Source organism: Canis aureus, chromosome 21, assembly GCF_053574225.1.
Source record: "Canis aureus isolate CA01 chromosome 21, VMU_Caureus_v.1.0, whole genome shotgun sequence".
Classification (NCBI taxonomy): domain Eukaryota; kingdom Metazoa; phylum Chordata; class Mammalia; order Carnivora; family Canidae; genus Canis; species Canis aureus.
In genome coordinates, this window is record NC_135631.1 from 21,214,696 (window position 1) to 21,227,547 (window position 12,852).

General features: G+C 34.8%; 1 protein-coding gene across 17 annotated transcripts in view; it reads right to left on the reverse strand.

The window, feature by feature from the left end:
* The window catches only part of CCDC73 (coiled-coil domain containing 73), a 138,136-nt gene that overhangs the window by 38,690 nt on the left and 86,594 nt on the right, over nt 1-12,852 (reverse strand). For 16 of the 17 annotated variants that reach the window (XM_077863484.1, XM_077863492.1, XM_077863489.1 and 13 more), the window contains 2 exons: nt 12,542-12,677; nt 12,231-12,310 (listed from right to left, as the gene is read on the reverse strand). In XM_077863484.1, coding sequence (XP_077719610.1) covers nt 12,231-12,310; nt 12,542-12,677 — 216 coding nt within the window. Of the gene's footprint in view, nt 1-12,230; nt 12,311-12,541; nt 12,678-12,852 lie in introns of those variants that run through there. The other variant, XM_077863499.1, reaches the window with a different exon arrangement.

Below are 12,852 nucleotides of genomic sequence, written 5' to 3' on the forward strand. Positions count from 1 at the left end.
AAGACAGGGGCCATGTTTTATACTTAACCCTCAGAAGCTTAATACATTCAAGAAATCTAAAAAGGAACTAAACATTATAAAGACTGTAAGACGAAAAGTCACATAATTATGGAAAAAATGTGACATCTTTACCTAAAATAAGATTTGATGAGATCAAAGGTTGATTTATTCAGGATAAAACAAATGGCATTAAAAATTTGGTGAGAGCAGTCAACGTCAGCCAGAAACAGTAGTATTATTAATGAAACAATAGTTCATAGTCCATTAGCAAGACTGGATAGAGAGTGGTAGGTTTAAGTATAGTGCTGAGGGTTTAATCACTGATTAAAACAGCTGGTTTTACTCCATTCAATGTCAAACCACAGACCCACAGATCACCATGTTATAGACAGATGCTCCTAGTTTAAATGTGAACAGACCAGTACAATAATGGAAAAATAAAGCTTAATAGATGGTGAGTCACTAACATTATGTTAACTTTAAAAGAAAGGTTTGTTTTTTTTTTTTTTTTTGGCTAGAAAGTTATATTTTTTGGCTAGAAGTTATGTCTTTGGGGGGCTAGAAAATAACCTTGACTGTTGTAACCAACAGCCCCTAAATTTGTGAATTTAAAATAGGTTAATTCTTCATTTTAAGTAAAGATCCAAGAATATGCTAGAAAACAACAATTACAGAAATAAGACAGTATAATAAAACATTACTCTAGAACTAGAGGGTCTTTGACTTAACAAACTTATTGAACAAAAGAATGTATTGACATTATTTCCACCCTGCATAAACATGTGAAAACATGGGATGGTAGTTAAATTGACTATGAATACTGAAGGATATAAAAATAATCTAGTAATTTTAGCACTTTAACTTCTTAAAATTTTAGGAGATTAATTCAAAGGAAAAATATCTGTTAGAGGACATCAAAGTTTTATTTTTTTATTTTTCTTAAAGAGTATTTTTTCTTTAAAGATTTTATTTATTTATTCATGAGAGACACAGAGAGAGAGAGAGAGAGAGAGAGAAGTAGAGAGAGAAGCAGGCTCCATGCAGGGAGCCTGATGTGGGACTCGATCCCAGGTCTCCAGGATCAGGCCCTGGGCCGAAGGTGGCGCTAAACCGCTGAGGCACCCAGGCTGTCCAACATCAAAGTTTTAATCTCAGTTCATATTTATAGGATGTTTGGCTAATTTTTATATTGTTACTCAGTATTTAGTCAAATATCATCTGAGTATTAAAAAAAATCTTTTGTGCTCAATTGATCCTATTTTTAAAAAAGCCACCAATAATACTGGGCTTAAAATAAGGTACATCTTTCTTTAGGTGTTTCCAAAAACTTGCTTTCAAGCTGCTTTTTGTGTGCACTAAAATGGTAGTTTTAAAACATAGGGGCACCTGGGTGGCTCAGTGGCTGAACCTCTGGCTCAAGTTGTGATCCCAGGATCCTGGGATCGAGTCCCACATCGGGCTTTCCAAAGGGTGTCTGCTTCTCCCTCTGCCTGTGTCTCTCATGAATTTAAATTTCTCATGAAATTTTTAAAAAATAACAATTTTGAACTTTTAATTTTTTTATATTGCATTTTCCTAAGCAAGATACACCTGCAAGAAATAAACATTCAAACAACTTATAAAGTAAGTTAGATGCCTTTTATACTGGTTTTATACTAGTGATCAATTCTAGGTTCAATCCTAAGACACAATGTTTACTGATAAAAGTACAATCAAACTGAAGTATATGTTGCTAAAGCTTATATTTATATAAAGTGGCTTATAATTCTCTCAATTAAAAAGTGATTCAGGGGATCCCTGGGTGGCGCAGCGGTTTGGCGCCTGCCTTTGGACCAGGGCGCGATCCTGGAGACCCGGGATCAAATCCCACGTCGGGTTCCCGGTGCATGGAGCCTGCTTCCCCCTCTGCCTGTGTCTCTGCCTCTCTCTCTCTCTCTCTGTGACTATCATAAAAATAAATAAATAAATAAATAAATAAATAAATAAATAAATAAATAAATATTCATTTTTCTAAAAGTTATTTTTTCTGAAGCATGAAAAATCAGGGCATCCGAGTAGCTCAGTGGTCAAGCCTCTGCCTTTGGCTCAGGCCATGATCACAGGCAGGGTCCAGGGATCAAGTACCATATCAGGCTTCCCACAGGGAGCCTGCTTCTCCCTCTGCCTATGTGTCTGCCCCTCTCTCTGTGTCTCTCATAAATAAATAAAATCTTTAAAAAATAAATACAAGTTATTTTTTCTGTCAAGGTTACAAAGTGCAACAAACTTCTATCGCTTCCTATGCTTTTCAACAACTGAAAACCTGGAGCTGTTGTAATCTGCTAAGTTTTCTGAGATACTCTAAAATGCATTGATTCCTATTACAATAATTGTTTTGAAACAACAGAAGTGGGAAAGGAGGGTAAGAGCAAAAATTTAGCATGTGGCTGACAAAAGTAAAAACTAATCATTTATGTCTTTTTCTCTTTTATATTAATTACTTAATCTTAAGAACATAATAAATTAAAATCAGAGACCTCCATGAAATGATTTTCCACTGAAAATATGCTTTTGATTTTATAGCCCTTATATAGCTTTTAAATATCCTGAACTTTTAGTACATTGTCTGTTTTCTAACCATTTTATTCAAAGCTGTTAGTGCAGCAAGTAAACAGCACATGCTTTGATCTCATTAAATTACAACTTATAGTTCCTAGACTCATAAATACTGTGCTCTTTTTTCCTTTACCCCTCCTTTTCTGGTACAGGGTAGTCTGTTAAATATCACTATCTCCTTGAGTGCCCTGACGTTTACTCAGACAAATAGCAGAGGTTATGAATGCTGCTCACAGATAGTATCAGGAATTCTTCATGATTGCCATAATGGTGAACCCAGCATTCAGAACTGTAATATCTAGTCCAATCTAACAACTAAGTTTGGTCTGTTTAACTTTGCTCCCCCCACTCCACCCCCCAAAATCCATCTTATCACAAACCACTAGCTTAACTGTTTTGAACAAAATCATAAAACAAAATAAAAATTATCTTTGGAAAATGAATGATTAATAGTTTTAAATGAGTGATAGAACCAATGTTACCAGTTTTGATTAGCTTCTAAAAAAAGATTCTCCCTCTGCCTGTGTCTCTGCCTTTCCCTGTGTGTCTCTCATGAATAAATAAAACCTTTAAAAATAAATAAATAAATAAACAATAGAAAATGAAAAAACTTTCTTAAAGTTAAAAATTAAGACTACATACAAAATACAAAATACTTACACTAAAAAAAATACTTATACGTAGGATGTCTGAAATATAAAAATGGCTATTAAAATATATTTTTAAATTTTCACTCCTTTAGCCACTTGGAACTCTCAGGGTAATAAAATTCTCTTGCTTTACCCTTTCATACACTCTCTGTTCCAGAAACAATTTGGTAGCACAGTCACTGACTGTAATGCTCTTTAGAGACACAGGCCACTACTGCATGACATATCAGTACATTTAGTTAGCCCTTGCAGGGCTCGAGACCTGGGGGGGGAAAAGGGTAAGTGTGCTCCTGAGCAACACTAAACTACTTGAGCAAAGAAGGAAACATTCTTTTACCCTAATCTGCTAATGGTGTCTCTCCATTACATGATTTTACATGAGCCTCGTCTCCATCTACAGGTCAGTCTATATATCAGAAATATAATATTATAATGAAACATTTGTCCTTATTTAATGAAAAGAACCACATAACTTAGAAACTTATAAGGTATAATCCTTTCATAATAATGCAAAAACTGAAAAAAGCATATGAATATTTTAATATAACCACTAAATATGATTAATCAATTAACTCATGGATAAAAATATTAAAAAAATAAATGAATCAAATAGACATCACTGAAATACGTGCTTATTCAAAATTATTCGGTCAGTATTTAGCTATTTTTTTAATTTTTATTCTTAATTTTATTTATTTTTTATTTTTTTAAAAGATTTTATTTATTTATTCATGAGAGACACAGATAGAGAGGCAGAGACACAGGCAGAGGAAAAAGCAAGCTCCATGCAGGAAGCCCTATGTGGGACTCGATCCCAGGACTCCAGGATCAGGCCCTGGGCTGAAGGCAGGTGCCAAACCACTGAACCACCCAGAGATCCCCAGTATTTAGCTATTTATATTTGCATTTGAAGTTTACATTGATAAAAAAATGAATGGTCCTTTTAACAATCCTCCACTTTGAGACTACAGGCAAATTTTAAATTACAGCTTCTCTCTTCATATTAAAAAAGCCATCCTTAATATTCTAGATTGTGATTGAAAATAAACGTTTTCTACATAAAAATGGTCTAGTTTGCTAGACAGACTTAAGACTTTTAAGGGTGAGGAACATATGTCTATTACCACCCATTCTTATGTTTTATACTGAGCTACTCCTATGCTCTTCCTTTCTGATCCTTCAGAATATAAAACCAACTTATTGACAGTTATAAGACCAAAGAATTAGATAGATTAACATTGGAAATATTTTTTTTTTTAACATTGGAAATATTAAAGGACTTTGGACTCTGGCTTAACATTTAGAAGCCACTTCAATCTTTATTCTAAGTAATCCTGTTTTCCTTGAAATACGCTAAAACAGAAAGTAGTAAAATTTCCTGATTTCTTGAATTATGCATTAAAGTATGTTATTTATCTCATAATGCAAAAAACACTTCTGTTCAATACTTAAATGTTACTCTAGAGCCTTAATAAAATTTTAATTTTAGTAAAATTAAAGTAAAATTAGTAATTTTAAAATTACTAAATTTTAAAAGTAAAATTAAAATTTTAGTAAAATTATAGCTAAATATAAAAACAGGGGGACTTATTTCCAGTCTAGCCAATAAAGGAGCTTAAACTTTGTCCTGACAAGTAAAAGCTGAACTGAAAATCAACAACTCTTCTTAGATCTGTCAGAGAAATGAGGTCATAAGGCAAATAGCTGCCTCAATAATTGGAGAGATAGACTGGTGAATATAGAGAATTATAAATTACTGGAGTAGAAGCCCACAAACAGAAACCTCTGCAGGAACTAGTGCCACTGTAGGAAAGGCCTGAACTGTAATTGACCAACTACCAGAGGCTCAGTGTAGAAAACTTAGAGAGCTAAAAAATTTCAAGAGGACACAGTCCTAGGGGGAACACTGCCACACATACTTTTGTGAATTTCACTTCCAAGTCCTCTCACCATGAATATCAGAAGAAAAAAAATTCCCTCCTGCTTTCAGGAGAGAGGAAAAGGAATCATTTTTGAAATATGCCAGGGAATTCTGTTCTTAAGAGGGCTTGAACTCAGGAAAAATGATTGGACCTGAGCCTAAACTACCTGGGGAAAGGGTAATACTTAAATCCAGCCCTCTCCAACCATGTTGCACAACCAACAGAGGGAAAAAAACTAAGAAGTACTGTGAAGTTCACAGTCCAGTGACACAGGCTTACCAAAAGACAAAGACCTAATCATAGGACACTTTGCACTGCCACCCTCCCCCAACCTTACCATTACATTACTAACGGCTATTTAATGCAAGTAGTTTCATATGTATATCATGTCCACCTTTTAACAAAAAATTACAGGGCATACTAAAAGGCAAGAAAAACAATTTGAAGAGAATGAACAAGCATCAGAACCTGTGTCAAAAAAAAAAACAAACCCTGTGTCAGTATGGCAAAATATCAGAATTATCAAATCTGGAATTAAAAAAACTAATATCCTAAATGCCTTAATGGAAAAAGTTGACAAAACATAGGAAGCAAATGGATAATGTAAGGAGAGAGAGAGAAATTCTACGAAAGAATAAAAAAGAAATGCTACAGATCAAAAGCACTGCAACAGAAATGAAGAGTGCGGGGATCCCTGGGTGGCACAGCGGTTTGGCGCCTGCCTTTGGACCAGGGCGCGATCCTGGAGACCCGGGATCGAATCCCACATCGGGCTCCCGGTGCGTGGAGCCTGCTTCTCCCTCTGCCTGTGTCTCTGCCTCTCTCTCTCTCTCTCCCTGTGTGACTATCATAAATAAATAAAAATTAAAAAAAAAAAAAAAGAAATGAAGAGTGCCTTTGGTGGGCTCAACAGTAGTATGGACAAGATTGAGGAGTGTCTGTGAACTTGAGGATATGATGGCAAAAATTCAAAAACAGAAAACAAAGAGAAAGACCACCAAGGTCTTTCTGCAAGGAAAGCAGAACAGAATATCCACCAACTGTGGGACAGCCAAACAAAATGTAACATATGCATAATAGAAATATCAGAAGGAAAAGAGAGCAAGGAGAGAAGCAATATTTGAAGCAGTAATGACTGAGATTTTTCCTAAATTAGTGTCAGATACCAAACCCCAGACCCAGGAAGCACAGAGAACACTAATAAGGATAAATGACCAAAAAATGTATTACCTAGGCATATCATATTAAAACTTCAGAAAATCAAAAGTAAAACAAACAAACAAAAATACTGAAAGAAACCAGGAACGGGGGGAACACTTCATCTACAGAAGAGCAAAGAATTATACCTGACTTCTCAGAAAACATACAAGCAATGAGAGTGATGTGAAATATTAATAGGTTGAGAGAAAAAATTATTAACCTAGAATTCTGTATCCTCTGAAATTATCCTTCAAAAGTGAAGGAGAGGGACACCTGGGTGGCTCAGTGGTTGAGCGTCTGCCTTTGGCTCGGGGAGTGATTCTGGAGTCCTGGGATTGAATCCTACATTGGGCTCCCTGCATGGAGTCTGCTTCTCCTCTCTCTGCCTGTGTCTCTGCCTCTCTCTCTCTCTCTGTGTCTCCCATGAATAAATAAATAAAATCTTTTTAAAAAAAAAAGTGAAGGAGAAATAAAGACTTTTTTTAAGACAAAAATTGAAAGAATTTCTTGCCAATAGGCCTGTCTTGCAAGAAATATTAAAAGAAGTTTTTCAGAGAGAAAGAAAGTGATACAGGTCAGAAACTCTGATATACCAAATAAAAGGAAGAGCATCAGAGAAGGAATAAGTAATAGTTAAGTATTTTATTTCCTTTATTTGAAATTGATAAAATAACCATTTGTTCAAAAAAATAATAGCAACAATATATTTGATTATGTATGCTTAGGTATTAGTAAAATGAATGACAGCAATGACACAGTGATGGGAAGGAAGAATCAGGATTATTTAGTCATTATAAGGTACATGCATTAACCCCTGAAGGGATATATTATTCGAAAGTGGACTTGGCTTACTGCAGATATACTGTCAACTCTAGGGCTGGCACTAAAAAAAAAATTTTTAAAGTATGATTTAAAGACTAAGAAGGGGAGAAAATGGAGTCATAAAACCCTCAGTTAAAACCACAAATAGCAGAAAAAGAATGGAAGACAAAAAAGAGGAACCAAGGACAACAAATGGAAAACACACACACACACACAGAGGCATATATTAATCCGATTGTATCAATAATCACTTCAAACATCAGTAATGTAAAATGCAACAATTATCAGAGTGGATCCAAAAACAAGACTAAATCATATGTTGTCTATAAGAAATCCACTTTAAATATAAAAATACAGGAAAAAAATAAATATAAAAATACAGGGACGCCTGGGTGGCTCAGTGGTTGAGTGCCTGCCTTCGGCTCAGGGTGTTGATTCCGGAGTTCCAGGATCAAGTCCCACATCAGATTCCTGGCAGGGAGCCTGCTTCTCCCTCTGCCTGTGTCTCTGTTTCTCTCTGTGTATCTCTCATGAATAAATAAATAAAATATTTAAAAATAAATAAATATAAAACCACATATTGGTTAAAAGTAAAGGGATAGAGAAGGATATACCATGCTAACACTTATCAAAATTAGGAATTGCTAGGTAAATTTCAACCAGAGTAGATTTCAGAGCAAGGAAAGTTATCAAAGACAAAGAGGAACATATATAATGAGAAAGGAGTGAACACCCCAAGATGACATAACAAAGAGTACCTGTATTACGTGCCTAACAATAGAGAGTACCAAAATACAGGAGGCAGACACTAATAACTGCAAAAAAGAAATAAAGAATCTATTTGGAGACTTTATTATTCCTTTATCAGAAATGGACAGATCCAGTAGGCAGAAAATCAGAAGGATCAGAGTTGAACTTAGCATCATCAATCAAATGGATATAACTGACACGTATAGACTAATTCACCCAAAAGCAGATTACAAATTTTTCTCAAGCTCATATGGAGGATTCCCAAGATAGACCATGTTCTGGACGAGAAACCACATTTTATGTGGTTTAAATTTTAACAAATTTAAAGGAATAAAAATCATACATTGTCTGCTCCGAGACCACAATAAAATTAAACTAGAAATCAATAAAAGGTAGCTTGAAAAAAAAAACAAAATACTCAGAGACTAAACAGCACACTTCTAAACAACACATGGGTTAAAAAACAAATCTCAGGAGAGATTTTAAAATATTTTGGGCGAAATGAAAATATAACTTATCAAAAATCTGTGGGATGCAATGAAAGCAATGCTTACAAGGGAACGTATAGCACTGAATGAAGATATTAGAAAAGAAAAAACACAAAAATATAGAAGCAATCCAAGTGACAATGATAGGAGAATGGATAAAGAAGATGTGGTATGTATACACAATGGAATATTAGCCATAAAAAAGGATAAGATCTTGCCATGTGCAAACCACAATGGACCTAAAGGGTATCATGCTAAGAGAAATAAGTCAGACAGAGAAAGACAAATACCATAAGATTTCACTTACATGTGGAATCTAAAATACAAAACAAATAAAAAACAAAAACAGACCCATAAATACAGAGAACAAACTAATGGTCACCAGAAGGGTAAGGTAGTGGTATGGGTAAAACAGATGAAAGGGAGTAGAGGATAGGAGTAGGCTTCCAGTTATGGAACAAATAAGTCACAGGGATAAAAGATACAGCATAGGGAATATAGTCATTGGTACCATAGTAGCATTTTATGGTGATAGATAGTAGCTATAGTTGTGGTATGCACAGCATAATGTATAGACTTATCAAATCCCAGTGTTGTACACCTGAAACTAATGTTATGTTATATGTCAACTACACTTCAACTTAAAAGTTTTTTGAAAATCTAAAATTAAACACTGAACTTCAAACTTATGAAACTAGAAAAAGAAGACCAAAGTAAATTCAAAGCAGAAGAAATAATAAAAAATTAGAGCAGAAATTAATGAAAATGAAAACAATAAATCAAAGAGAAAATCAAGGAAACCAAAAGCTGATTCTTTAAACAATCAATAAAATCAATAAGCCTCTAGCTAGGCTAAGAAGAAAAAAAAGGGGGGGGGGACACAAATTACTAATGTCAGAAATGAAAAAAATGGATATAACCATTGATCCGTTTCCACGAGCTACCAAGCCATGAAAAGACACTAGACAAAACAACATATATTACTAAAAAAGCCAATCTGAAAAGGAAACATTCTATATGATTCCAAACCTGTAACATTGTGGAAAAGACAAAATTGTGGAGATAGAAAGGGTAGTGATTGCCAAGGGTTGAGGAAAAGGACAAATGAAAGGGCAGAGCACAGACGATTTTTAGGGCAGTAAAACTATTCTGTAGGACTCTATAATGGTGGAGACATGTCACTAAACATTTGCCCAAACCAGATAAAGTATAAAACCAAGAGTGAATCCTAATGTAAACAATGGACTTTGGATGATACTGATGTTTCAATGTATGTTCATCAATTATAACAAATGCACCACTCTGGTATAGGATGTTAACAGTGGGTCAGGTAGTATATGGGAACGCTCTATACTTTTCACTCAATTTTGCTGTGGAGCTAAAAATGCTCTAAAAAATAATTTAAATAAATAAAAATAGTTAAATTCAATGTATACCTACAGCTATAAATGCCTGGAGTGTTTTTCCTTCCATTTTAAAAGCAGACTCCATTTAAAATCAAGAGGAAGACACTGACCCAAAATTTAAATTTTCCTCAGAACTTATGATGTATCTGAACAATATCATCCATATTCATTTATTTATTGTCTCTAAAATAAGTATTGCAAACATGACTTGTTGAGATTTGGGGTATAATTCTTGTAAAAAAGAATGTACTGAATGAACCAACCAGCTTATGCAAAAACTGAATTGAGAAGCTTGGCCTCACTAATATTAACACTCTAACCAAGTGCATAATCAGAATCCCAACAAGAAACAGATGGTACATATAAATTAGGACACTTTGAAGAGGATTTATTTGTAAAACTGTGGACACAATATAAAGGAACCATAAAATATGGTGCAAGTTCCAGGGGCTAGCAGCAATAGAGATGTCCCCTTGGGGAGCCCCCAAAATAATAAGAAGGTAAGTACTGAAACCCAAAAGGAGAGCATCACACAAAGTAAGTCAATTTGAGAAAGCTAGTGATATGCTGAGACAAGGCCACCCTGAAGTGATCTCAAATGGAGGGTATGAGGGGAAAATATACCGATTCAGTATTTCTTTCCTCCTCTCTCCTGTCCAGACTGCTCCCCACTGGCCCAACTCAACAGGAAGCCAGAAGATATGGGGGCATTGATGGAATCCGTATAGGAAAGCCTTACATGGAGAAGAGGATGCATACATCTGAATCTGGAGGGACAAATGGAAGGTATTTTGCACCTTGATAAATTAACTACAGAGTATAATTTACTAGTAAATATTTAAGTGGCACTCAGTAAACGTTAGTTAAAAGCATTTATTGAGTGTCGGTAAGGATAGATACTTACTTCTCTCAGGAATAGGCAGATGGTCCAAAGTGGAATTGTTTCAGATGGGGGTTTGAAGGGAGCAGGGAAAGGAAACAAGAGGTCATTCTCTGAGAAAAGAAGAACAAGGCCTTGCTACTTCTCCTTCCTCTCATACCACTCTCACCTTATATCAGTGAAGATGTTTTTAGTTGCAAATAATGAAAATTAAACTGGTCCAAATGAAACTAACATAAATAATAATGGGAATTTACTGACTTGTATAACTGAGAAGTCTAGAGATAGAGGAATGGTAGATTTGGTGGATCCAGGAACTCAATAATGTCCTCAAAGAACAGCTTTCTTCACTTCACACCAATCCGGCATCCTCATTGTCAGGTTCCTCCTGTCTGGTTTCTCATGTAGAGAAATGACGGACAACCACAGTCGGGGTTACAGTCTTCCTTGTTTATGACCACTAGCTAAGGCCATTTGTCCACTTCTCAACTAATAACTGTGAGATGAGGAATAAAATGTTTATGGCCTCCTCCAATTTAGATCTCAATGTCAATGTACTCTTTCACTCACAATGCTCCAGCCATATCAGACTGTCTCCAGTTCCTTACATATACCCTAAACTCTTTCCTAGGAATCCCTGGGTGGCTCAGCGGTTTGGCGCCTGCCTTTGGCCCAGGGTGCGATCCTGGAATCCCGGGATCGAGTCCCGCATCAGGCTCCCGGGGGAGCCTGCTTCTCCCTCTGCCTGTGTCTCTGCCTCTCTCTCTCTCTGTGTGTCTATCATGAATGAATGAATGAATGAATGAATGAATCTTTTAAAAAATAAATAAATAAACTCTTTCCTATACTTAATCTTAGCCAAAAGTCTGAGAAGTGATTACCAAAACTCTTCTGCCTCAAGGCTTTTGCACATGTTGTTCTCCGTGCTGGAGTATTACCTATTGTGTGATGCTTTCTTTCTGGGTTCCAGTAACACCTTCTTTCTGCTTTTTGGGTCCAGTATGGGGACATATCTATTGCCTGAAACCTTATTCTCTTCTCTCCCCTATCCCTTTACCTCCAATATAAGAAAGTCACCTATTATATCAGTCTTTACCTTTTCTTCATATCATTTATAACATTTTAAAATTATTTGATCTGTGTGATTATGTATTTTGTGTCTAAGTCCTCCATTGGACTATAAACTTCAAAAAAGCAGGAAAATGTTTTATTTTCTTCAGATCTGTATCCTCAGTGCCACACAGTACCTGACACATACATTCAAGTACTGAAGAATAATGAATAAATGGTGCTAATGAGATTGACATAAAATAATGAGTTAAACTGAGTTAGAACTGATTCATCACATTTACTGGAATCATAACTCAGTTTATGAATCTGTATTTAAAACATTTTGCTTTGCTTTTTTTTTGCTTTTCTTTATACCAAAAATTTCTACCCCACTTTTTCTAGAAAAATTTCATAAAAATAATTAGACTATAAATTTACCTAATACTATAAAACTATATTACTCATACCTTCTTTAAACTGCATATTTCAGATTCTTGGTTTTTATTTAAAGCTGAAAGTCTTTTGTTTAACTGTATTGCTTCCTGTACTGCAACATGAAAAACATTTATAAAAATATTATATTCAACATTTTAAGGAAAGTATCACTAAAATGGACAGAGAAAATAGACTCAATGCAATGTATATAATTATTATTGAATTTAAATATTTATTAAAATGCCATTTAGTATTATCAGGACAGAAGTTCAATTTATTCATTGTAAATGAGCTCATTTTATCACTCCCTATTAAATATATGTTTAAATAAGATAGCACTTACCATTTCGTTCTAACTTTTCATGGTTCTCTTTTACCGATCCAAATTGACCTGTTATTGTGCCATAATATTTCTCAATTTCATTGAGTTGCTTCTGATGATCTTCTTTAGCCAGAAGATGTAACTGGACTTTTTTTTCCTATTTTGAAGTTATTTAAAATGTTATAAATATATCATACCTATATACACACATATATTTAAACATACATAAAAATGGTTTTTAGTAACTGTTATGAAACAAGCCACGAAAAAGTGCTGAGTACACCATAGGGAGGAAATGTTAGGAGATATTTCTAAACCTGTGTAAAATTAAA